The following is a 27,180-nucleotide window of genomic DNA, read 5'->3' as shown; positions in this document are numbered from 1 at the left end:
GTATCTCTCTCTATTCCCTGCCTGTTTGAGTATCTGTCTAAATTCCTCTTAAATATTGCTGTCGTATCTGCTTCTGCCACATGCCCTGGCAGCATGTTCCAGGAGACTACCACCCTCTGTGTATTAAAAAAAAATCGTCTCTCACATCTCCTTTAAAATTTCCCCTCTTACCTTCAACCTACAGCCCTAGTATTTGACACATCCACCTAGGAAAAAGACTCTGACAATCCACCTGATCCATGCCTTTCATAGTTATCCAGCACTTTTCTGATCGTTTTGAGTTTAAGAAGTAGCAGTTTAAGTATGATTGATTAATTAGAGAAAGAAAATATATGATTCCAAAGCTGCTCTGAAGGCTAGAGGAATAGGGGCATCTTTTTCCTTACCGTGGGTGGATGTAGGGGAACTCCTGGTTATCTTCCCAAGAATTTGGTGGCTCGTTTGTGCTTGTCCACTCCCCACCTATACTTGTTGGTATGTCATCATATTGAGAGCTGGTTGTCACTGCTCTGTCAATCACCTGTCAAAACCCTCTTGACCAGTGATAATGGCCATTTACCCATGATGTCAGAGTGAACGTTGCCCCATTATTAGAAAGTTAGTTTTCATTCTTTCTAAGAACAAAGACTTATTTTCAAGCATTCATAATAAAAGTAGACTATGAATAAGACTGCACCCCTCATAAGTGTAAGACTATGAATTTTGTTCAAAATTATAATTTCTTAAAAACATCACCACTGAATTCAAATTGACTGATCTGCGGTTATTTGCCTAGTCTTTCCATACTTTCTTGAACATAGTATAGCATTTGCAAATCTCTGGTGATCTAGGATCATCCCTGAGGAAGATTGAAAATATGTGGCCTCTTTAATTTCCATTCTCACTTCTCTTGGTTGGAAGCATCTTATCTAGTCCAGGTGCCTTATACTTTAAGTACTATCCTACTTAAACCCTTATATTATGTTCTAATCAATCCGTTCAAAGATGCTGTTCCACAGCTCTGGAATGAGGAGGATTTGAAACCAGGCCTCCTGCCTCAAAAGTCAGGACATTACCATTGCATGATAAGAGCCCCTCAAATATTTGTAATCCTTCTATTTGCACTTACTATGACACACTTCTGGAGCAGGTAAGACTTGAACCCAGGCCTCTGGTCTCTTGTAAATCTCCTTTTTATACTTCACTTCCCAGTTTGCTTTTTCAATTCATCTGTGAACCATTCATTGCCAGTCTCCTCTTCAGCTTCTTATTTTATCTCTCTCTTGTAGTATACAGACCTCCAGATTCGTTTGCTCCATTTTTTTGCCCTTCTTGGGAATGTACCTGGATTGTACCTGAATCAGTTCCTCTTAAATTAAATTGCACATTTGCACCTCAAATAACTGGTGTGATCTAACTCTCGCATGTACGGGGAACAATTTTTAGACATTTCCAGCTGTCTTTATTGTGAACAGAATTATAATGGACCTTGGAGTGCAGATTCTTAATTCCTTGAAAGTGAAGCCGCAGGTAGACATAGTTGTGAGAAAGGCACTGAAATGCTTGCCTGTATCGGTCAGTGCATTGCGTACAGGAGTTGGGAGGTCATGTTGTGGCTGTCAGGATATTGGTTAGGCCACTTTTGGAATACTGTGTTCAATTCTCTTTGCCTGCTATAGGAACTATGTTGTGAAATTTGAAAAGGGCTCAGAAAAGGTTTTCAAGGATTTTGCCATGAGCGAGCTGTAGGGAAAGGCTGGGGCAGTTTTCCCTGGAGTGTTGGTAGCTGAGAGATTGACATTATAAAAGTTTATAAAATCATGAGGGACATGGATAGGGTGAATAGTCAGGATATTATTCCAGGATGGGCATAGGTTTAAGGTGAGAGGGGAAAGATTTAAAAGATGCTTATGGGGCAACTTTTCATGCAGAGGGTTGTGCATGTTTGGAATGACTTGCTGCAGGACATAGTGGAGGCTAGAATGGTTACAAAATTTAAAAGGCATCTGAATGTGTACATGAATTGGAAGGGTTTACAGGGATATCGGCCAAATGCTCGAAAAAGGGACTAGATTAATTTAGGATATCTGGTTGGCATTGGACCGAAGGGTCTGTTTCTGTGCTGTACATCTCTATTACTCTAACTGGGATTAATTACAGAGTTTCGTGTTCCCAGCCCTTGGCCCATTGCCTTGTAATCTGTCTTTGAATTTTGCCTGGCCTGCTGATAATTTAACATTTACTGTTTCTGGATTTTAAGTTATCTATCTTTGGACTCACTTCATTTAACATCATGCACGTTGACTATCTGACTGCCCTGACTCTGGAAATCACAGTGTCATGACTGCTGTCCTGGAGTCAGTTCTGTTTGGTGGACAAGGGAGTACTTTATTTTCAGAGCCTGGAGTTTGATATGAATGATTTAAATGTTCAAGACTTTTAAGAATTTGAATGTAAACATTAACTTTCTCCTTTTCTTCAGCTGCAGCAGCCTCCACAAGCTTTGCTTCCCCAAGTAAGTTTTCAATTTATTTTTGCTGCAAGTAAATGTTGGGCTTTATTCCAGAGTGAAATTTTTTTCATAGCTGTTGTGATTTTACAACCTTGCCTATCTGATCTGTGCTTTATTAGACTTCTGCAATAATTTCTCTTCCTTTACAAGTTCCATAGATTTTATGCACTTTTTGCAATATGCCAGCTCCTCAAAACTAATCCAGTGATTGTATTGTTGATGATTAATAATTCAGTTAAATAATAATTATGTTTATTAACAGTGTTAAGTTTATTAATATTAAACAATCTGAGCCACAAGTTCATACCCTGCAAATGTGGACTTCTTTGGTTTCAGCCTCTTCCCATCTTCAAGAATGTAGTAATTTTAAATCAAAATGCAGGTTTGAGAAATCCTTGCAATGTGTCCTAATTTGCTGCTTTTTGTTTTTGAGTCTTTGTTTAATATGCAGTGCCTTCCCCCTTTTTATTTGTAGAGAGGGAAAGACGCCAAGTTTCTCACTGACTAATGTTCCCACTGAGAATCTTTTGATATCTGATCCAAATGATTGCTTGACAGTAAGAACTGACAGGCTATTGAGCGACAGGAGGCTTTGTGCCCAACCCTGAACCTGTTTCAGCCCAACCACAACATGCCTACGCTTTATAGTCAAAGCACCTGGATGCTGATCATCCAGGATTCCCAGGCCAAATGTGTTTTTTGCTTGTTAACTAAGTATCATCTGTTACTGTGGCCTTATTGTTGAATTGGCACAGACTGGCAGTCAGATGTTACCATCCAAACTGGATAGCTCAGTTGCATGCTATGGAGTGCAATAACCCAATGAGCCCTGAAGCATCTGCAAATTACTTTGCAAGGAGAATAATTGTGACAGGTAGCATGTCAATCCACTTGCATGTGAATTGGTTCATTCAACATGCAATAGCTAAGCTACAGTAATTTAATAACTTTTTGCTGCATGACCACTGCTGTGGATGTAAATTGTGACAAACAATTTTTGTCATAATTTGTGGAGTTGAAGGAGCAAAGAACCAAATATGTTGAGCATTAAATTTTGCAAAATCTTTTCTGGTGGTTTGTGTCTGTGACTGTGACAACTCATTCCGTGCACTCGTTTTATTTTTAGCCAGCAGTGGCTCTTCCCACAAGCCTCAATGCCCCACAGACAACAGCTCAAATCACCGTCTCTTACCCAACACCCCGGGCTACACAACAGCAGACCCAACCACAGAAGCAACGGGTATTCACTGGAGTTGTAACTAAGCTTCATGACACATTTGGTTTTGTGGATGAAGATGTCTTCTTTCAGCTAAGGTTTGTGCTTCATGTTTTACTTGACTGGATGAGGTCATTTAGTCCCTTAAACCTGTTCCACTCGTCACTTGGATCATGATTGATTTCTATCCTGACTCCATCTAATGGATTTGGTTCTGTAATCCTTAATGTTCTTATAAAAGGAAAATGTGACTTCAAATTTCAAAATATTCATCTGACTGCCAGGTTCATCACCTGTTCAAGAGAAGCATTTCTTGATTTCCACTCTTTGTATGAAGAATGGCTTGTGGGTATTGCCTGACAGTCACCCTACTCTAATTGTAAATTTGTGTTCCTTTGTTGAGCACTCACCCCACACCAAACACCATGAGAAGAAATGATTTCTGTCCCTCTCTCCTATTGAATCCTTTATCTTAAACAACACATTAAGATTTTAGTTTTCTATTTTTAGGGAATGCAAGACTAATTGACACAAACTGGTCTCATAATGGAACTGTATCACAGATCTGCGCCACAGCCCTGCCAGAATCAGTGCAGTTTTGAAGAAGGAAACACCAAACTCCAACTGGGAGATTAAATCTTCATATAATAGTGATATTACTTTCTTTATGATAAAGCCGTGCATTGCATTTGATGTCTTAATTATTGCATATGCTATACTGTCTTTGTTCAGTTTCTTTATAGTTTCACCTGTGGGCTTTTCTCCTGATGATGAGGGGAAAGTGACATTGATATACAACAAAAGAGAGAGATGAATAATTCTTAACCATAAACACATCAGTCAAAGCCCTGTAGTTTGACCAATTCCAAGCATTAAATGGAATGAATGCTTTAACAACCAAATTTCGAACAAGGGCAGAGATGAAGCTGAAGCTTTGCAACTATTTTCAATCTAGTGTACCTTGTGAATGAACCAATTTTCCCTCCTGGGTACAGCATTACAATTACCAGTCTTCAGCAAATTCAAATCCACATAATATCAAGAAATAACTATGGGCCTTGGTTAACAATGGTTATAAACCCTGGCAAGATCCCATTGTATGGCTGAAGATGTGTTGCACTTGTAGCTGCACCAGGAAATTTCCAGATTGTCTACATTCTTGTGTGGGAAATTGCCGAGTTATGTTCTGCCTACTAAAAGCAGGACAGATTTGATCCAGTCAATTAAACCTGAAATTAAGTAAATCCAGTTATCAGTCTACTGTAAATCATTAGCAGAGTCGCAGTATCGCTGGTGGTGCTATGAAGAAGCACTTTTGGAGAAATAAGCTGCTCAAAACTCTGAGCTTGGATTCTACAAGGTCCACTGGGTTCCTGATCTTGTTATAGTCTTGTCTAAATTTGGGCAAAAGAACTTGAGTCCAAATGTAAGATGAGCGAGACTACCCTAGACAATATGGTAGCACCTGACCAAGTTCGGTCATATTTTAAACTCGTTCATGGTATGTGGACCAACATTTATTGCCCATCCCTAGTTGCTCACAACAAAATGGTGATAATCTGCCATGAAGCTGCAGAAGACACTGAAAGTCTGCAGAGGGATAGTGGTAGTCTGAGTGAATCGGCAAAGGCCTGGCAGATGGAGTACAATGTTGATAAGTGCGTGCTCATCCATTTCAGTAGGAATAACAGCAAAATGGACTGTGTTTTAAATGGTAAAAAATTGCAGCATGCTGCTGTGCACAGGGACTTGGCTGTCCTTGTGCATGAATTGCTCAAAGTAGGCTTGCAGGTGCAGCAGGTAGTTAAAAAAGGTGCCGGAAATATGTCTGTCATTGCTAGAGGGATGGAGTTTAAAAACAGGGAGGCTATGCTGCAGTGATAATGGGAACTGCAGATGCTGGAGAATCCAAGTTAACAAAATGTGAGGCTGGATGAACACAGCAGGCCCAGGAGCACAAAAGCTGACATTTCAGGCCTAGACCCTTCATTATGCAGCTGTTTTGGGTCCTGGTGAGGCCACATGTGGAGTACTGTGTGCAGTTTTGGTCTCCATACTTGAAAAGGGATATACTAGCACTGGAGGGGGTGCAAAGGAGATTCATTTGGTTGATTCCAGCGTTGAGAAGGTTAGATTATGAGGAGTTACTGAGTAGGCTGGGATTATACTCATTGGAATTCAGAAGAATGAGGGGAGATCTTTTCGAAACATATAAGATTATAAAGGGAATAGATAAGGTGGTGGCAGGAGGTTGTTTCCACTAGCAGGTGAAACTAGGACCAAGGGGCGTAGCCTCCAAAATAAAGGAAAGCAGATGTATGACTGATATCAGGAGGAACTTCTTCACCTAAAGGGTTGTGAATCAGTGGAATTCCCTGCCCAGTGAGGAGGTCGAAGCTGCCTGGCTGAATGTGTTTAAGACAAGGCTAGGTAAATTTTTGAACAGTAAAGGAATTGAGGGTTATGGTGAGTAGGTGTGGAGTGGAGCTGAGTCTCAAAAAGATCAGCCATGATCTTGTTAAATGGTGGGGCGGGCCCTAGGGGCCCGATGGTCTACTCCTGCTCCTGGTTCTTATGTTCTTATGAACCACTGCAGCTCATTTGCTGTAGACAGAACCACAATGCTGTTAGGGAAGGAGTTCCAGGATTTTTATCCATCAACACTGAAGCAACAGCGATATATTTTGAAGTCATCATGGTCAGTGCTTTACAAAGGAACTCGTGGTTAGTGGTGTTCCATCTATCTGCTGCCATTGCCCTTCTAAATTGTTGTGGTCTTGGGTTTGATAGGGGCTACAGAACCTTGATGAATTTCCGTAATGCGTCCTGTCAATTGTATACGCCACTTCTGCAGAGCATCAGTGGTGTAGAAAGTGGATTGTTTGTGGATGTGGTGCCAATCAAGTGGGATGCTTTCACCTGGTTGGTGTCAAGCACAAGTCTTCAGTACTAATGTTGGGATGTTGTCAGTCGGCATAGCCTTTGCTGTAGCCAGTGACGTCAGCTATTTCTTTATATCACAAGGAGTGAATTGATTTGCTCAAAGACTCGCACCTGTGACTGTAAGGACCTCAAGCAGGCAGAGGTAGATCATCCACTCAATGCTTCTGGGTGAAGATTGTTGCAAATGTTTCGGCCTTATCTTTTGCACTGATGTGATGGACTGAATATTTTTGCTGTCTTCTCCAATGAGTTGTTCAGTTGTCTACCACCAATCACAATTGGACTTAGCAGGAGTGCAGAGCTTACATTTGATCTGTTGGCTATGGAATCATCTACCTCAATGTCACTTACTGCTTATGTTGTTTAGTACGCAAGTAGGTTTGTTTGACACTTCATTTGTAAGCATTCCAAGTGGTACTCATGGGATTTTCTTCTTCATTCTTCATATTTTTCTTATTCTTTCTTTGAACATGGGCATCACTGGCTAATCCAGCATTTATTCGCCCTGCCTTGTTGCCTTAGAGAAGGTGATGGTAAGCTGCCATCTTGAATCATTGCAGTCTGTGTGCTGTAGTTAGGCCCTTAGTGGTGTATGGAAGGGCATTCCGGGATTTTGGCCTGACTACCTGTCCTGAACAAGTGTTGATTCCCTGGCTCATAGTAATGGTTGGTTAGGGATAAGCTGGGCTATGATATTTCAAGTTACGTTGTTGTGCAGTTCTGCTGCTGATGGTCCCCAGTGCCTCATGGATACCCATGTTGAACTGCAGCCTATCCCATTTGACAAAGTGATTGTGCCACACAATAAAGGGTGCTTTCAATGTGAAAACACTGCTTCATTTCCACAAGGAATGTGTGTTGGTCACTTTTATTGATATGGTCACAGACAGATGCATCTTAGCAGGAGGATAGGTGAAGGTGAGATCAAGTGTGTTTTTCCCTCTTGTCAGTTCCTTCACCATCAACTACGGACCCCAACTAGCAGCAGTGTCCTTGAGAATTCAAACAGCTTGATCATGGTGCTGCTACAAAGCCAGTCTTGGTGGTTGACATTGAAATTCTTGACGAGAGTCTATTTTGTGCTCTTGCCACCTTCCATGCTTCCTCTAAGTGTTATTCAGCATTGAGGAGCAATAATTCACCAGCCAAGATTCGGGGTGGGGCAATATGGTAATCAGTCGTGAGTTCCTTTTGCCCATGTTTGACTTGGTGCTGTTCGACTTCATGGAGCTCAGAATCAAAGTTGAAGACTACCAGATCAACTCCCTCCTAACTCTTTACCATTCTGCTGGTAGTACAGGACATACCCAAGGATGTGATTGCATCATATAGTGCCAAGGGTATCATTTTGTCAGGTTATTGCTTGCCTAGCCTGTGAAGCAATTCTCCCAATTTTAGCACTAGTCCCCAGATGTTTGTAATAAAGACTTTGCAGAGTGGAGCTACTTTCATTTCCAGTACCTTAGTTGGTACCAGATTTGTCCATCCGATAACTTTTCTTTCTTGAGACTTTCCAGCAGTTCATATAACTGAAGTCTCATTTTAAGACAGTTTAGCAGGCAATAAAGAAGCTCCTGCATTATCGGGTTCAGAATCGTATGTAAACCAAAACAAGTAAGGATGGCAGTTTTCCCTCTCTGTAGGATAAGAGTGAGCACGTGAGTTTTTCCAATAGACAGTGACTTCATGTTGTCATAGACTTTTATTTCCAGATTTTTATTGAACTCAAATGTCACCATCTGCTATGATGAGATTCCAAACCAGGTTCCTTGAATACCAACTGAAAGAACTGCGAATGCTGGAAATCAGAAACAAAAAGAGAAATCATTGCAAAAGCTCAGCAGCTGTGGCAGTATCGGTGGAGAGAACTCAGACTTAACATTTCAGGTTCGGTGTCCCTTCCTCAGAACTGTTCTGAGGTAGGTGTTGTGGCAGATTGTTTTATGAAATAATCTCTGGAGCCTCAAGGCACAGGTCAACTACCGTTTACTGAACCTATATTAGGAGAGTCCATCTCAGAAAAAATTCTGAGTAGCACTCTAACTCAATGAGGATTCGTCAGATATTTCTATTTTTGCAAATTATATAGACAAAACACTCGAATTTCAAAATGGTCTGTTTTTGACCATCTCATTTTTCACTCATTCCAAAATGCATCTATGCCTGGCCTCAGCACTCCTGGTCTTCCCATGTGCCATCCTACCTCCTCCCTGAAGCCTCTGCTTCTTTCCCACCCTTCACTAAACCCCATTGCTTTATCTTTCTTGCCAGGGTATGGGTTAGCCTCCTGTTCCATTTGCAAATATGGCCTCCAGCTTAATGCTGGTGCAGCCAAATTGTATTTTCCACAGAAACTCTGCTGCATTGATATCCATGCTTGTGGAGTTTAAATAATTTTGTTTTTAATCTGACTAATGTCTTGCATAAGAGTAAATGGCAAAAGAATGTTAAATTATTAGTGCTTATGAAGTTAACTAAAATTCTACCTCACTCCCGCTGGAAATTAATGTGGATGACTCCTGTCGTATCCAAATTTCCAACCAACAAGCCCAAGCTTGTTATTTTAGTCATGAGGAGTTTCTTCACCAAAATGTAACAATCAAGAGCAGGAGTTGACCATGCAACCTTGTGAAGCATTTGACAAGATCATGGATGGGCTAGTAAGAGGGTTTACTCGACTTTTCAGTCTGCCCTCTAAAACTGTTTATCAATGAAAATAGCTCAATCTTAAACATATTAAATGATATGACACCCTTCACTGCTGTCTCAGGTACAAAAATTCTGCAAATGTAAACCAAAAGTCACCGTGGTCTCAGAGGATCATAGGACTGCCCTGTCATAGAGAGAAGACTGGTCATGGTTTAACTGAGGGTCCCCAAATTTAATGTGAGGAGACTCCTTCATAGTAACCTTAACCATTGTGGAAGTTGACCCACAGTGCCTCTCGAACAATGTACACCCAACAGACAGCCCTAGCTGCAGCTGGCCTCACTACCCAACAACTGCATGCTAAGATTATCCACTGTCCTACTGTCAGAAACAAATATACAAAGAGATCCTGAGCCACTGTTTGATCAGTGCAATCTTTGAGATATGATCTAGTTAATATTGTTTTGTAGTCGTGGTGGTTAATGCAAATGATAAACTTACAACTGTCTAGTTCATTCTTTACCGATTGGAGTTGAATTGTAGTGTCCTTTAGTCATTAGTTGTTTTTAATCTAGTGAATGTTCCTTGCCACTGTAGATCAGAGCTGTCCTGATAAATGTCACTTTAAAACCGGTGCTTGGCCTGTGTTATAGTCATTGTGAATCAGGAATGCCGAAGTGACTCTAAATCTTGGTGGTTGAATTGTACCGATGCTTTAACTAAAGATCAAGAGAAGATTTGCAAGTTTTAAAAAAAAAATATGGTGGTGCTGGAAAAGAGTATATGGGGGAAGCAACTGTTCTTGCTCATAAAAGAATCAAAAACAGGCGGGTACAGGTGTAACATGGCTTGCAAAAGAAAATATTTTGAGGAAAATACTTCATACAGCGAGCAGCTAAGATCCAGAACATGTTGCCTGGAGGTTTGGTCAAAGTAGATAAAATTGAACCATTCGACAAGACCTGAGGACACGATTGTTAAACGATCGTTTAAACAAATGGTATCCAAGGTTGTGGGGAGAGATAGAAGATTGGTATTGAATCATAAAGCTCATGCGGAGAGTTGATGCAGACATGACGGGCTAAATGGCCACCTTCTATACCATAACAATTCAGAGATTCTATAATTGATTGGACAAGTAATGTACCTAATTATCTTGTTTGATGGATTATAAATTGTAGACATCAGAGGACTAGTATGTTCGCATCACTCAACTTCACAGACCAGCCATCCAACTAATTGAGGTAACTGATGCCCCCTGCAGATTAATGACCCTCTGAAAGAAAAATACTCTCAAGAACACAAGTAAATGAGCCCAGCACAAATCGTTGTGGCATTGCATTTACTCTGAAAATGACCCATTTATCACAACTGCTTCCTGTTAGTTAGCCAATTCTCTATGCTAACATATTATCTCAGCACCATAGGTGTTGCAGTTACAGTTATTACAGTTCAGAGTTCAACATGTATACGGTATCCTGGAGCTATAAATAGTGTTGGGAGAGGATCGAACTTTCTTTCCATCATTTAGCTGACCAGACATCTTTCCTGCTGCCACGACCTGCGCCTCGTGCTCGTGAGAAGGATTTGCAAATTGATATTCAGATTATTAGGATGAGTTATGAATGCACTTGCTGAATCATCAAGGTTGGACTGTAATTTGGATGCTTCAAGGCAGCAACACCGCACACTGTGCCGTTGGACTTGATGAAGGCCCCAGTGTCAGGTGCTATAACTCTGTGTTTAGTTCTTCTCTCAATACCAACTCTGCTTTTAAAAGAGGCCCACTACGTGCTCCCATTCTCTGTGGGTTATTGATTTTAGAAATTCTCAACTCCTGAGAGCCTTGAGGCAGTGTCATTGAATATATTTTTAAGACTGAGCATGACCAGTTGAGACATGATGTAGTGGAACTAGATGTTGTCAGTGTACATGTGGAGCTCTACTTTCTGACTTCAGGTGATGTTGCTGAGGGTAATGTGTAGATTGGACAAAGTGTGGGTAAAGCATTGAATCAAAAGACACTTTTCATGAGAATAACTGTCACATCAAGCATATGCCACCATTCAGCAAGTCACTGCAACCAGTTAAGTCGCGAAGCCTTGTCCTTGATCACCATTAGAAGCAGATAGTTAATGCTGTCTGTACTGAGGTGTAATGAATGGAAACATTATATGTTAAACTTTTTTTCTTATATTAAACCTTTCCTATTTTAAAGCTAGCATTTAGTCAAGTTGTAGTTAATATATGCATGTATATTAATTCCTAACTCGGCTGTAATATATTGACTGAATGTTTTTGCATTAACCAGTGCTGTGAAAGGCAAGGCTCCCCAGGTAGGAGACAGAGTGCTGGTTGAAGCTGCTTACAACCCCAACATGCCCTTCAAATGGAATGCACAGCGAATACAGACTTTGCCCAACCAGGTGAGATTAACTGAATGGAACAACTGGAAAGTTTTTTGATTTAATGCTTTGGTACTTATTTGTTTGTTGTGCAAATTCAATCCAGACTTTTTGCTGTGCAAGATGATGTCCACTGACCTCGATCCCTAAACCTCACTTGAAAACGCATTTTGCATTAATCCCTATCTTTTATGAGGTTCATTTGGCTGCAGTCCCACATGTAGTTGCACACTGTTACATTTGGGATGAGACAGGCAAATTTAGGCAGGTCACATTTTTCCTTCTTGTGACCAAAGTTTGAGATCCCAGGTACTTTAGAGAATATAGCCTCAAGATTCAATGGCTTTAGCAAATTTAATAAACTCTCTACTGTGGAAAGTTAGATTACTAAAATTATCTACTATATATACATCTAGAATTAACATGACATGAACTGCAGTTGAATGTTTAATAGAGCTCTGCAAATAATAAACATGCTCAGGGCAGATCCCACAGATTTTTCTGCAAACCCCCTCCCAAGTGTAATGACCAAATTTCATTAAAATGTTGTTTCTATTCCAAGTCTCACTTTTTCACATTTCCTTCCTTCAGAACTTCCTCAAAAGCCACACCATCACAGAATGCCTCCATGATGCTCAGGTCCGTTGTTCAAGTAGTTAAGTCTGACTTGCACTGGACTCCGAGGACTGAATTTGACCACCCACTGACACAGTCCCAGCTCTTTTGCAGTCAGCAAGCTTCACTCAGCTGACACTAGCCTTGGGGTTCCTCTGAACTCCAATTTTTCTCAGCTGCACTAAGCAAATGCTGGTTATGACCTTCATTCATGCTTAGCTTCAACGAATTTGAACCATCAAGGTTTTTCAGGACTGTTTCTAAATCCCAGCTGCTTTGATGGTTTCCAGGGTCAACTGCCCATATCCAGCATTCTGATTCTGTCCTTACCTGGTTTCCTTACATTTTTTTCCCATGTGGCCTTCATTGAGAGACTGTACATTCATGCAAAAAATACATTATCTGAGTAGCTTCAGGTTTTCCTTGATCCCCGTTCACTCATATTCCTTTGATAGATTTAAAGTGGCTTTCCCAGCCTAACACTGCCACTCATCTGTGTCCACCACAACTACTTGCCCTTGCTTACCAGGAGCTCTTTCTCTATTGCCTGCCGCAGGCCTTCTTCACCTGACGCATCCCTCTGCCCTGACTGACACAGCCCCTCTTTGCCTGCCACTACCACCACCTCCTCCACCTTCACTGCCCCCTCCCATCCCCAAGGGTTAAGGTTGATGCACTACCATTCACCTTCTTGATGCTTGGTGCTCCTCCAATCACAAGCTGTATGTCTTCATCTTTCTGGGCTTTGATGGCTTTCAAAGGTGAATTCATCCATTACCACCGTGTAAAAGGCACCTAGTTAGCTGGATTGAGGAGACTGTAGCCCTAATTAGGAGTCTGCATAATGTGTCTGTATGAAAGTGTAGGTGCGCGTGTGTAAAATTTGTATATGAATGTGTTATGTGTGCTTCACACTTTGGCCTCAGTTGACGGCAAGTCACTCAACTATTTTTCTTAAATCAACTGCCTAGAGTCAGACTCAACCACTGATCAAGACACCTCCAACTGTCATGCAGCCTCTCACACAGCAGCCATATGGTGTTCCACCTCAGCCCCAGTCTCTCTTACAGGCATCTATGGCGGCTGCTCCTCTCACTCCTTTGCTGTCAGCACAACCTCAACCTTTGCTCCAGCAACCACAGCAGAAACGTAAGTTACCAACAAGATCTGCATTCGTATTAACAATACGTAGATTAAACATACATCACCCACCAGCCATGCAGTGTGATTATAAGTTATTGTCGATGTATAATATGTAATTGAGTCTAAATATGGATCACATTCAGAAACTTAACATAAATCACCTACAAAATATTTATTCACATCATTGTAACTGAAACCCAAAACAACCATAAGGTGCACTTTCGTTTACACATAAGCCTCCTCACAAATGTGGTTCTCGATTATTTTTCTTTTGAGACCTCTTTTTACGTATTTCTGCACGTCTTGTGGAACACAACATAAGTATTTTAGTCTGTGCACAAATTAGTTTTACAATTAAGTATCATTTTTGCTTTTGTTAATGTCTGGCTTGTTACTGAGGTTAAGCAATCATTTAGTCAAGACTTAGAGTCGTCCTCCATCAGAGCATGCTCTTGTCACAATCACTGTTAAACATAAACCAAAAATGCTTGGCATGTTGGTCAGTATCTGTGGAATAGAAGTTTCATTAGTCTTTATTGTTAACTATGTTCCTCTATGAGCAGAAGCTGTCTGACCTGTTGAGTGTTTCCAACACTTTCTATTTATATTTCCAGTTTCCACTGACACTCGATTGTGCAATTTGTGGCTGCAGGTTTTCTTCTAGCAGTGCTGTTAAGAGGGAGCATTTCAGAGAATCAAGTTGGAACCTTCCGAAGGAAGGATTTGTCATGTTTCACCTTGCTGAAAAATTTGATAACAATGCCTTGATCATGTTAATGCTGCTGCTTGATGACTGCTTCAAATCCTGGAAGTTGTGTTTCTCGGTCTGATATCTCACACCTAGATGAGAACAAACATTGCCAGAAAGCAAGTCACAAAGCTCTGAGTGAGAGCTGTTAAAAACATCAATCTAGAAGTGATACTTCATTTTTTTGTTTTGAACACAGTGGTTCTGAACCTTTCATACATTTTGCTGTCTTGTCACTTTGTAATATTATTTCACCGTGTTCCTGTTACAGCTGGGTTGCTGCAACCTCCTGTACGAGTCATTCCACAGCCACAGGCTGTCCGGAGGATTGAACCACCATCTAGATTCATGACCCGGAATGAAAGACTTGAAATAACATTAACCAGGAAAGATGATCGAAGGTAAAATCACAATTAAGTCACTTTGGCTCGTCGCCATTGAGTCATAGAGTAATACAGCATGGAAACTGGCCTTTCGGCCCAAATGGGTTCATGCTGATGAATGTGCCCGCTCTGCTAGTTCCAAATGCCTGCATTTGGTCCATATCCTTCGGAACCCATCTTGCCCGTTTATCTTTTAAACGTTGCTATTGTACCTGCCTCAACCACTTTGTCCCATTCCATATACGCACCACTGTGCATGAAGAAGTTGCCCCTCGGGTCCTTCTTAAATCTATCCCCTCTTGCCCTCTAGTTTTCAATTCCCCATCTCTAGAAGAAAACACTTATCGCATTCATCCTGTCTCTGCCCTTCATGATTTGGTACACCTCTATAAGGTTACCCCTCATTCTCCTGTGTTCAAGCAATAAAGTCCTATCCTTGCCAACCTCACCCTATACCCCAGGCCTACAAGTCCTGGCAACATCCTCGTAAATCTTCAGTGCGCACTTTCCAGTTTAACTATTCTCTTTCCTATAACAGGCTGACCAAAACTGTTCGCAATACTCCAAGTGTAGCTTCACCAATGACTTAGACAACTGTAACATAATGTCCCAACTCTGATACTCACTGTCTCGACTGATGAAGACCAGCATGCTAAATGCCTTCTTCACCACCCTGTCTACCTGTGACACCGCTTTCAATGAACTATCTACTCTTAGGTCCCTCTGTTCCACAACACTCCTCAGGACATTAACGTTTACTGTGTAAGTCCTACCTTGGTTTGACTTTCCAAAGTGCAGCACATCACATTTACCCTGTATTAAATTGCAATCCTCAGCTCACTTCCGCATCTGATCGAGATCCCTCTATAGTTTTTGATAACTTTCTTCACTATCAACAATACCTCCTAATTTTGTTTCATCTGCAAACTACTAATCATGTCTTGTACATTCACATCCAGATCATTTGCGTAAATAATAAATAACAAAGGCCCCAGCACTGACCCCGGTGCTACACCACTAGTCACAGGCTTCCAGCCTGAGAAACAGCCTTCAACCATCACCCTCTATTTCCTACCGTCGAGCCAATTTTAAATAAGATTTACTCTCTCTCCCTGGATCATGTGTAACCTAACTTTCCTGATGAGCCTGTCATGTGGGACCTTGTCAAAGACCCTGCTAAAGTCCATTTAACTAACATCCACTACCCTACCCTCATCCATCCTCTTGTTTACCTCTTCAGAAATTACTTAAAAGATTTATCAGACATGATTTCCCGCACACACATCCATGCTGACTATCCATAATCAGACCTTAACTATCCAAATGTTGGTTGATCTGCCCCTTAGTATCCTTTCCACTAACTTGTCTACCACTGATGCCAGGGAACTACAGGCCAATGAACCTGACTTGTCTTTGCTACCTTTCTTAAACAATGGGATAACATTAGCCACCTTCCAGCTTTCTGGAACGTCAGTGGCTAAAGATGAAGCAAAAATCTCTGCAAGGGCCTCTGCAATTTCTTCCCTCGCCTCCCACAACACCTGAGGATGGACTTGATCAGGTCCAGGGCATTTATCTGCCTTAATGTGCTATAATTCTGCAAACACTGCCTCTTTGGTAATGTGTATGCAGTCTGAAATGTCCCCATTTGTTTCCCTTATTTCCTTCGCATCCATGATTCTCATTAATCACTAGAGGAGAAATATTCATTAAAAATCTCCCTCCTTCCCCTGTGGTTCCACACATTTACTGCCATGCTGATCTTCAAGGGGACCTATTCTGTCCCTAGCCACCCTATTACTCTCTTAATAGAGCTATAAAACCTGTTGGGATTATCTTCAACCTTATCTGCGAGATCAATCTCACCCTCTTTTTACTCTCTTTTGTCCCCCTCTGAAATGTGATCCTACACTTTTTATAGACGTCTAGGGATTCACTTGAGCCAGATTAGCTTAAATCCAATGTATACCACCTCCCTTTTCCTGACCAGAGCCTCAATATCGCTCGTCATCCAGGGATCCCTAAACCTGCCAGCTTTTCCCTTCACCCTAACAGGGACATGCTGTCCCTGAATTTGATATCACAATTTTAAAAGCTTCCCATTTGCCATTTGTTCCTTTTCCTTCGAACAGACTCACCCTTTCAACCTCTGCTCGATCATTCCTAATGGCCCCAAAATTGGCCCTGCTCCAGTTCAGTGTCTTAACCTATGTACCTGTCCTGTCTTTTTCCATAACTATGTTAAAACTAAGGGAGTTATTGTCACTGGACCCAAAGTGTTCTCCGAATGGCACTTCAGTCACTTGCCTGACCTCTTTTCCAATGAGGAGATCCAGTGTTGCGGCCTGTTGAGAAGGGCCCTCTACATGTTGATTTAGGAAACTTACTGGGATGTATTTGGTAAATTCTACCTGCTCCAGACCTTTTACACTCTTGGTGCCCAGTCAACATGGGAAATTAAATAATATTCTATTATCGGATATGCAGGGTAGATTGATCTTTGTGGGATAATAGATTGGCACAACGTCATGGGCCAAAGGGCCTGTACTGTTGTATGTTCAGTGCTTTATTCAGTATCTGCAATCTCTCCACACATCTGCTCCTCTAACACCTGGCTATTTGGGGGTTGTTTTGTCGTTCTAATGATATGGCCTCATTTGATGACCCCTTAAGAATTTCCTGTCCAAGCACTGTTGTATGTCCTCCTTCATCAAAAGGGTAACTCCCCTTCAATGTTTGCTTGTAGTTCTGTCATGCCTGCGGTTTCTGTATTCTGGAACATTGAGCTGCCAGTCCTGCCCTTCTCTGAGTCATGTTTCTGTTATGGCTGTATTATCCCAGTTCCCATAGCCAATTCATGGCCTGAGCTCATCTGCCTTTACTCATCAGGCCTCATGTGTTAAAATAAATGCACTTTAAACTAGAAGTCTTTTCCTTCCCTTTACTGTGCTCCTGCTATCCTGAACAGTAAACTTGCTCTCAATGGCTAATGTATTTTCCCCTGACTCCTCGATGGCCCCTCTCTGATTCAGAATCCCACACCCCTTCCAAACTAGTTTTAACTCTCCCAGGTAACACTAGCAAGTCTCCCTGTGAGGATATTGGACTCCTTCAGTTCAAATGCCTTTCTTTTATAGGTCACCTGTACCCCAGAAGAGATCATAATGATCAAAGAGCTGAAAATCCTTCCCCCTGTACCAACTCCTCAGCCACGCATTCATCTAGCCTTTCTTTCTATTTCTATCTTCGCTGGCCATGGCACTGGCAGTAATCTGGAGATCACTCCCCTTGAGATCCTGCTTTTTAAATTCTTACCTAACTCCCAAGACTCATTTTGCAGGACGCCATCCGTCTGTCTGTCAATGTCATGTGTACCGATGTGCGCAATGACTTCTGGCTGTTCACACTCCCCCTTCAGAATGTTCTGCATCTGTTCAGAGACATCCTTGACCCTGACACCAGGGAGGCAGCACACCATTCTGGTGTCCGTGCTGCGGTCACAGAATATCCTGTCTGTCCCCTTCACAATTGAAACTTCTATCAGTAATGCTGTGTGTAACTGCACCCTTTCCGTCTGAGCCTCAGAGCCAGTCACGGTGTCAGTGACCTGACTGCTACTAGCCCCTGAAAGGTCGCCGCCTCCTCCCCCCCACCCCCGACACTCTCAAAACAGTATCCAAAGCTGTGTTCCTGTTATTGAGGGGCATGGCCACATGGTTGCTTTTCCCCTTTATCTCTTCCGGTGGTTACCCAGCTATGTGTAGTCTGCACCTTAGGAGTGACCACTTCACTGTACCTCTTATCAGCGATGTTCTCTGCACCCTGTACGACACTGAGTGCACCCAGCTCCAGCTCCCATTCACTAACACGGCCTGTCACGAGATACATCCAGGTGTAGCCACCAGGGCAACTGGAAGTCTCCCTGACCTTCCACGTCCTGCAAGAGGAGCATTCTGCTGTCCTACCTGCCATCCCCACTGCCTTCAGTCTAAACTTAAAGAGCTCTTACCTGCACTCTTGCTCAGCCTCAGGCTGAAACCTCTCTAGCAAAGGATTCAGCACTTCCAATCTAACAGTGGCTCTCTTGGACCTCTTGATTTCTTTTTGAATGCTGCGGTAATTGGTTAAAGCATTTCTGGATGTAGAACATTCTCGAGTTAATCATTCTGATTTGGGTCAATTTGAGCAACCATTGCGCTCCTTGACTTAAGCGATGAAACAGCCTTGGATTCCATTCCACAGGAGAAAACTCCTGTGTGCATGGTTCAGAGCAAATTCTGCTGTAATACTCCCCATGGGGAAGTGCTTTGCTGGCATTGAATGGCACTTGGATAATTAGGATAGGGCTGCTGGAACCTGTATTTGGGAGACGAAACAGGTCGTCTATAGGGAGAAGATTGGAGAATCAGATAACACGTTGTGCATAGAAGCATTTAACCCTGCAGAACATTCTCCAATTTAAGTCTCAAGATTTCTTATATATAGTCAATACACTTCGAAAACATTTGAGTTATTTTTCATTTTGTTGTAAGTTTTAAGCAGAGGTTTTCTTTAAGTTTGGATGCCATTTAGGGCTGCTTCACAAATTTAGACATTTTTGTTTTAAATGATGAACTGAAATTCTACATAGAGGATGTTTTAGCTTGTGTTTATTTTGAATTAAATGTGAATGCAATTCTGCTTGAATCATGATTTTTTTTTACAAATTAAATTCTCTTGTAGTCGTGAAAGAGATCGAGATAGGAGGCGTTCGCGTGAACGGTCACCACAACGTAAACGGTCCCGAGAGCGCTCACCACGGCGAGAAAGGGACAGGTCGCCAAGAAGGCAGAGACGTGTGGTTCCTCGCTACACAGTTCAGTTCTCCAAGTTTTCTTTGGATTGGTATGTGTACAACTATTTTTTGTGATCGTGGCACTGTTTAGTTAGCCATGACTAATTTTTAGTGAGATTTTGCTTTTATTGAAGTGAAAAATGTTGATAAAGAATGAATTTTGACCATTCTTAGCTTGTGTAAGAAAGATGGCAGGTAAACCTCCATGACGTGGAAAGCTGTGTTTTTTTTTATTTTACTTTTGCTGTGTGTGCAGTATGACTAAAGATTGCAACCATTCATACAGCAAAATTACTGGAAGTTTTTAAAAACATGGCGCTTCCATGTTTCCTTAATATGCAAATAGAAATAATTTGCTTTTTTTTATTGGTTGTCCCATATCACTTCTGTAACTAGCCAAATGCTTAAAATTTCAGTCAGCACAAATGATACTCATTAATACCATTTTTTGAGTAGTAAAATTCATCTCAAATTAGGCTTTCCATTCTAACATTTACACCAAAGTTTACATTTACAGTCACACATCAAAAGCACGTATGGGTAATGATGTTTAATCCTATTCCATTACTGAAAGGACAGTGTGGAGAAAAAAATATGCTGAACCCATTCAAAATGACCATGGAGCATTTTTGGGGCTCTGATTGTCGATGTGTGATTTTTCATTCTATTCAGTATATTTGTTATATTTACACTACATAATGGGCATGAGGTCATTGAGCACTTCTGTTTGTAATAGTTGTACAATCTATGGTCCACATCCACGAATTAGGGAACCAGAGGTTCTCATTTTCCTTCATACTATAGTTGCTAGGTTTTAAACTGTTACCCATGAAACTTATTACACGTCAGGACCGACTGCATTTGACCCCTCAAAATGCCTAACCTGGGTTTGCTGCTGTTGACAAGAAGAATTCTCTTACATCACTTAGTGGAAATCAAGGAGCAAATATATAGACATTAGAGTTATAACTGGGTAATTATACCAGGGGAATTCAGCTTTCCCAACATAAATTGGGATAGTCATGTTGTTAAGGGTTTTAGATGGGGCAGATTTCTTGAAATATATGCAGTGAAGGTTTTTTTTGTAGTCAGTCCAACAAGGGAGGGCACAATGTTGGATCTGGTCTAAGGCGAAAAGCCGGACAAGTGTGTAAATAGTGAAGAAGATAGTTGTCAGTTACAGGAGGATACAGTTGGGTAGGTCAAATGGGCAGACTAGTGGCAGATTGTATTTAACCCTGGTAAGTACAAGGTGATACACTTTGGAAGAAGAAACAAGATTAAGGGAATGTTTAATAAATCACAGGATACTAGTTAGCTTAGAGGAACTGAGGAATCTTGGGATAGTTATTCACTGATCCCCATAGTCAGGAGTGCACATGAATAGCACAGTTGAGAAACATATTGGACACTTGCTTTCATCAGCCATGGCACAGAGTATAAGAGCAAGGAGGTAATTTGGAGTTATACAATGTGTTGGTCAGGCTAGAGCTGGAGTATTGTGCACAGTTCTGGTCTTCTCATTACAGAAGGATGTGATAACACTAGAGGGGGTTCAGAGGAGTTTCACCAGGATGTGCCTGGGATGGAGAAATTGAGATAGAGCATAGAACATAGAAAAGTACAGCACAGTACAGGCCTTTTGACCCACAATGTTGTGCGGTGGAATAATCCTAATCCAAAAATAAAATAACCTAACCCACATTCCCCTCAATTCACTGCTGTGCATGTCCAGCAGTCACTTAAATGTCACTAATGACTCTGCTTCCACAATATAAGAAGAGAGTTTATAGATTTGGGTTATTTTCTCCAGAACAGGAGGACTTGATCGAGGTGTATGATCAAGGTGAATAGGGAGCAGCCAGCTGTTCCACTTGGTGGAGTGGCTAATCACAAGAGGGCATAGATTTAGGGTAAGGGGAAGGAGATTCAGCTGGGATTTGAGAAAACTTTTTTCATTCAGCAGGAATCTGCCTAAGAAGGTGGTAGAGCCTTGAAACCTTACACGCTTCAGAAAATATTTGGATAAAAAACATTCAAGGATATGGAACAAGTGCAGAAAATTGGGTTTATTGTTGTAGTTATATCAGTCCAAACTCAGTGGGCCAAAGGGCTTTCCTGCAATTTATGAATCTAGAGTTTTTTTTTTAGTATTCACTCATGGGTCGTGGATATCCCTGGCTTAGCTAACATTTGTTGCTCATCCCTGGTTTGGGAGATGGTAGTGAGCTGCCTTCTTGAACTGCTGCAGTCCATGTGCTGTACGTAGATGTACAATGCCATTAAGGAGGGAATTCCAAGTTTTTGACTCAGCGACACTGAAGGAACAACAATATATTTCCAAATCAGAATGGTGAATGGCTTTGAGGGGAAGATGATAACGTTCCTGTATAGCTGCTGCTCTTGTCCTAGGCGGTTGTGGCAATTGGTTTGGAAGTCACTGTCTCAGGATCTTTGAATTTCTGCAGTGCAGCTTGTGTGTAGTGCACACTGCCGCTAATGAGTGTCAGTGATGGAGTGTGTGGATGTAGCGCCTGTTAAGTGAGCTGCTTTGTCCTTGATGGTGTCAAGCTTCTCAAGTATTTTTGGAGCTTTACTCACCTAGATAAATGGGGGTATTTCATCACACTCCTGTTTTGTGCCTTGTGGTAACCTCCAGGATTTTAATATGAGGGATTCAGTGATGGTAACACCATTCTCCTTGCAAGCAGTACAGCCCTGAATGAGTCGAGGTATATATCCATTTCATTGGAGCTGTTGAATTTGCTATCTTCATTATGCATTTGTTAATTGTCTAAAGATAATATCATCATCCTAATGCTGGAGATTTATGCCTTGGCCATTGGTAGTGTTTTATGCTTTAAGATGTTTGTCGATGACCTGACAGAGCTCAGTTGAACCACAGAAGTTACAAAAGCAATAAAGTTGTGATCAATCCATGGTTTGGCTGAAACAAGAGTGCTGGGTCCAATTATGGGCAGTACATTTCACGAGAGTATCAAGACACTAGAAAGTGCAGCAAAGAATGATGAGAATGGTTCCAGGAATGTGAAACTTTAGTTATGTATCCAAATTAGAAACATTGGAATTATTGTTCTCCTTGGAGAAAAGAAGGCCGAGAGGCCATTTGATGGAGATGTTCAGAATGACCAGAGGTGGGACAGAGTTGATAAATAGAAGCTGTTCCCATTTGTGAAGGGATTGAGAACCAGAAGACACTCTCTTTTTAGATAGTTGGCAAAAGAACCAATGGGGACATGAGTACATCACGCAGTGACGAGAATTGAGTCTAATGATGACCATGAATCGATTGTTGATTGTTGGAAAAACCCATCTGGATCTCTAATGTTCTTTGGAAAAGGAAACTGCAATCCTTACCTGGTATGACCTGCATATAACACTCAGAATATTAATGTAGTTTACTCTTAATTGCCCTCTAGGATGGGCACTAAATGCTGGTGCCCTCATCTCTTGAATGAATAGTAGTCCAATGTGGTTGACTCTTAACTGCTCTTTGGGCAATGGGGGTGGGCAATAAATGCTGGCCTAGCCAGGGACACCCTTGCCCTGTAAATGAATTTTTAAAAATATGAAATTCCTTGCCTCAGTTGAGGCAAATTCAGTCATGGTATTCAGAAAGGGATTTGGATTGTTACCTGAAATAGAGTCTCAAATGTTTCAATCAGGAAAATGTAGAGGAGTGTCACTTGGTGAATTGCTTCTTCAGCGAGGGCATGAGACGCTCAATAGCTTGTTTGTGTTCTGCACGCATTCTGTTGTGTGGAATTAGGTCAGAAATCAGCCACAATATCATTGATGGTAGAACAGGCACAAAAGGCTAATGGTGGCCTCCTGTTGAATTTTTATCATTCCTGAAAAACATGATGCACCATTTAATAAATGTATGTTTTCATGAACCGGCAAAAGTTTACTTAAAATAAATATTAAAAGGTACTCACAGTACATTTTTCCAGTTTTCATATAAAAACATTTGTTATTCCCAAAATAGTTCTTCAACTGAAATTGGAGCTTTAAAATAGAGATTGAAGAATGTGGAGCAATAGAAGTGGACAGCAGTGTATCAGGAGAAATTCAAATTCATCTGATTCTTGGGTTTACGTCGCCAGTAAAAAGAGAGAAATCTTCTTCAATTTGTCCTATGAGAGAAAGCAAAAACACCTGTGTAATCAAACTGCTTCTTGCCTATTAAAGAAGAAACCACGGGGCCACGTTAATCTCAAATGTTATCTGTGACTGTGACTGTTTTATGAGGAGCAGTAATTAACTGTCAAACTTTGCCTGATAGAAGCCTCATGAATCCGTCTGAAAAACAAAGCTCCCAATTGGCTGCAGAATGAGAGCTAGCTTGTACTTCAAATCAGAAACTACTTCATTTCTGTTAAGAAATTTTGTAAGTGCTCATGCTCTTAGTGGCAAATCTTTAGAAGATCCAGGGGGAAAAAATAGTTTATGTCAAGAATGCTAAGACTGGACATGTGTTTGAAATTTAAAGAATGAAATAATAGAGGACACTAAAAAGGAAATCTGTCAATAGATCTATTCATATCACTGAAATGTGCATCAGTTGGTTGTTATAGGCAGACTATTTTAGATATTAGACATTTCAGTATTGAGTATAATTGGTACGGCAAGTAAGTTCAGATTTGACAGTTTGCTGTTTCTTTTGGATGGGTTCTTAAGATGAATTGGGGGCAGCACGGTGGTTCAGTGGTTAGCACTGCTGCCTCACAGCACCAGCAGTTCCACCCTTGGGTGACTGCTGTATCGAGTTTGCATTTTCTTCCCATGTCTGTGAGGGTTTCCTGTGGTTGCTGCAGTTTCCTCTCACAGTCCAAAGATGCGCTTGTTAAGTGGATTGGCCATGTTGTATTGGCCGTAATGTCCAGGAATATGCAGATAAGGTGGACTAGCCACAGGAAATGCAGGATTATAGGGTAGGGGCTGGATCTGGATTGACTGCACTTCGAGCAGGCGATGCAGACTCGATGGGCCAAGTGGCCTGCTTCCACTGTGTAAGATTTTATGATTCTTTGACTCATTTAAGGATTGTTTGCTTTTATATATCATTAATTTCTTGTTATTTGATGAGTTGCCTGCCTCATTTTAATGTGTACATTCCCTACCTTTTTCATTCTTAATTTACTGGGAATTTGCTTTCCAGGGAGTCATAGTATAACAGTTAAAATCTGAATCGATCATGGAATTTTAAAAAAGCCACAACATTGGGAATTCTATGCTACAACTGGGGCTTGAAGCTGTTCATTGATGGTGGGATTACAAGTGGTTCTTTATGATGCAGGAATAGACAGCTCTTGATACTAGAACTCCTGAAGCAATTAGCCTACGGCATAGTATGTTGCTGCCTTGTTAAAATTCTGAAAGTTTCTTGAGGTCTGCTTTACTTTATTCATTAGGTAATTTTTGTATCACATGCAGCACATCTTGTGACATGATGGAGCTTCGCCGCCGATATCAGAACCTGTACATCCCAAGTGATTTCTTCGATACGCAATTCACGTGGGTTGATGCATTTCTACTAAATAGACCATTTCAACTTGGAAACCAGTGTAATTTCCATATTGTTCACAAAGAGGTGGACCCCCTGGAGAAGATGACAGCCATTCTTGACCCACCAGATGCAGACCATCTGTACAGCGCAAAGGTTTATATTTTAGATTGTCTCCTTTGGTTTCTCACAACATTCTCACTTGCTTTCAATGTTTCTTTAAATACCTGGACTGGATTTCCTGAGAAGGATCTTCTCTGATTTTACCATTTCGTTGTATTTTTATATAAAGATAGATTCGATCTTGTTTACCTGCTGATGAAGACAATTCACTTCTTAGGCCATGCTTATCATGAAAGCTAATCATGTTGGAAAACATTTTGAATCCCTAGGTCAATAGATGTTCTTTATATTCCATCTCTGCCCAATCTCAGAAAAGCACGACATACTTCAGTGGTGCAGCATTTTTCAATTTCCATTAGATGGCTATGGGATTTGGACAAAATTGAGCCTCCTTAGCATGTTACACTCCATGCATGTTCTTTGGCCTGATTATTGCCACAGCTACATTGCAAGGTCTTCGATAGGACAGTTTGGGGTCGCTGAAGAGTTCAAAGAGCACAGTTAGTTGTAGGAGATATGGTAAAGAACAAAGAAAATTACAGTACAGGAACAGGCCCTTCAGCCCTCCAAGCCTGCACTGACATGCTGCCATCATAACAAAAACCCTCTATCCTTCCGGGGACCGTATCACTCTATTCCCATCCTATTCACCAATTTGTCAAGATGCCGTTTAAAAATCACTATAGTATCTGCTTCCACTACCTCCCCTGGCAGCGAGTTCCAGGAACCCACCACCCTCTGTATAAAACATTCGTACGTCACCTTTAAACCTTGCCCTCCACACCTTAAATCCGTGGCACCTGGTAACTCACTCTTCCACACTGGAGAAAAAACTTCTGACTGTCGAGTTTGTCCATGCCCTTCATAATGTTGTGGACTTCTGTCAGATTCCCCCTCAACTTCTGTCATTTCAGCAAGAACAACCCAAGTTTCTCCAACCTCTCTCATAGCTAATGCCGTCAATATCAGACAACATCCTGGTGAATCTTTTTTGTACCCTCTCCAAAGCCACCACATCCTTCTGGTAGTGTGTTGACCAGAATTGAACACAATATTCCAAATGCGGCCTAACTAAGGTTCTTTAAAGCTGCCACATTACCTGCCAATTTTTAAAACTCAATGACCTGGCCAATGAAGGTAAGCATGCCATATACCTTGTCCACCTGCGTTGCCACTTTCGTTGACCCATATCCTGTACACCCAGATCCCTCTGCCTGTCAGTACTCTTAAGGGTTCTGCCATTAACTGTATAGTTTCTACCTGGATTACACCTTCCAAAATGCATTACCTCACGTTTTTCTGGATTAAATTCCATCCCCTATCTGTCTGTCCAAGTCACCAACCAATCTATGTCTTGCTGGTCAACCTTTGACAGTCCTCATAGCAATCTGCAATTCCACCAACCTTTGTGTCATCAACAAACTTATTAATCAGACCAGTTGCATTCTCCTCCAAATCATTTATATATTACAAATAGCAAAGGCCCCAATACTGATCCCCGAGGAATGTGACTAGTCACAGCCCTCTATTCAGAAACGCACCCTTCCACTGCTAACCTCTCTTCTCTGACTGAGCCAGTTTTCTATCCATCTTGCAAGCTCACCTGTGACCCTGTGCGACTTTATCTTCTGTATCAACCTGCCATGAGGGACGTTGTCAAAGGCTTTGCCCTCATCAGTTATCCTGGGCAAGATGGGTAAATGGGCATGATCAGAAGATTTCATTTTGAGCATGCTGCAGTTAGCTGTACGGCCTCACAGGAAGCAGAATTGTGCAGATTTTGTGTCGGGAACTTGATGAGTCAAGCACAACTAAATGGCTCAATGTTGTTAGAACTTTGTCACTTAGACCTCGATCTACCCATTCCACCTGACTGAGTTCCTTTTGGTATTGTAACAGATCTGTAATTCTGGGTTGAGGTAGAACCAGTATTTTAACACTAAAATTCATAATTAAGATTATGGTTTAAACTTGGAGTTTAACATGGTATCCAGGAAACAGTCTTTCATGACTTGTGATTAAAAAGCATTTCAGAGGCTAGGAACATGAGGGAGTACGGTATAGAAGGTTATCCTGAAAGGATTTGTTATTGGCACAATCGGA

At 41.4% G+C, this 27,180-nt stretch overlaps 1 protein-coding gene and 1 non-coding gene across 3 annotated transcripts in view; both read left to right on the top strand.

Moving 5' to 3' along the window:
• Positions 1 to 27,180, top strand: part of ccar1 (cell division cycle and apoptosis regulator 1) — a 108,802-nt gene that overhangs the window by 7,773 nt on the left and 73,849 nt on the right. For both annotated transcript variants that reach the window (XM_048551264.2, XM_048551263.1), the window contains exons 5-11: positions 2,462 to 2,494; positions 3,618 to 3,805; positions 11,611 to 11,725; positions 13,291 to 13,468; positions 14,482 to 14,611; positions 19,316 to 19,477; positions 24,885 to 25,110. In XM_048551264.2, the coding sequence (XP_048407221.1) occupies positions 2,462 to 2,494; positions 3,618 to 3,805; positions 11,611 to 11,725; positions 13,291 to 13,468; positions 14,482 to 14,611; positions 19,316 to 19,477; positions 24,885 to 25,110 (1,032 nt within the window). The remainder of the gene's footprint in view (positions 1 to 2,461; positions 2,495 to 3,617; positions 3,806 to 11,610; positions 11,726 to 13,290; positions 13,469 to 14,481; positions 14,612 to 19,315; positions 19,478 to 24,884; positions 25,111 to 27,180) is intronic.
• Positions 19,966 to 20,032, top strand: LOC125462085 (small nucleolar RNA SNORD98). The gene has a single exon (XR_007249592.1). It is a non-coding gene; the product is annotated as a small nucleolar RNA SNORD98 (small nucleolar RNA).

The sequence above is a fragment of the Stegostoma tigrinum genome, chromosome 20 (genome assembly GCF_030684315.1).
Source record: "Stegostoma tigrinum isolate sSteTig4 chromosome 20, sSteTig4.hap1, whole genome shotgun sequence".
Classification (NCBI taxonomy): Eukaryota; Metazoa; Chordata; class Chondrichthyes; order Orectolobiformes; family Stegostomatidae; genus Stegostoma; species Stegostoma tigrinum.
Note: the sequence above shows the minus strand (reverse complement) of the source record. Positions and strands in the feature narration are given on the sequence as shown.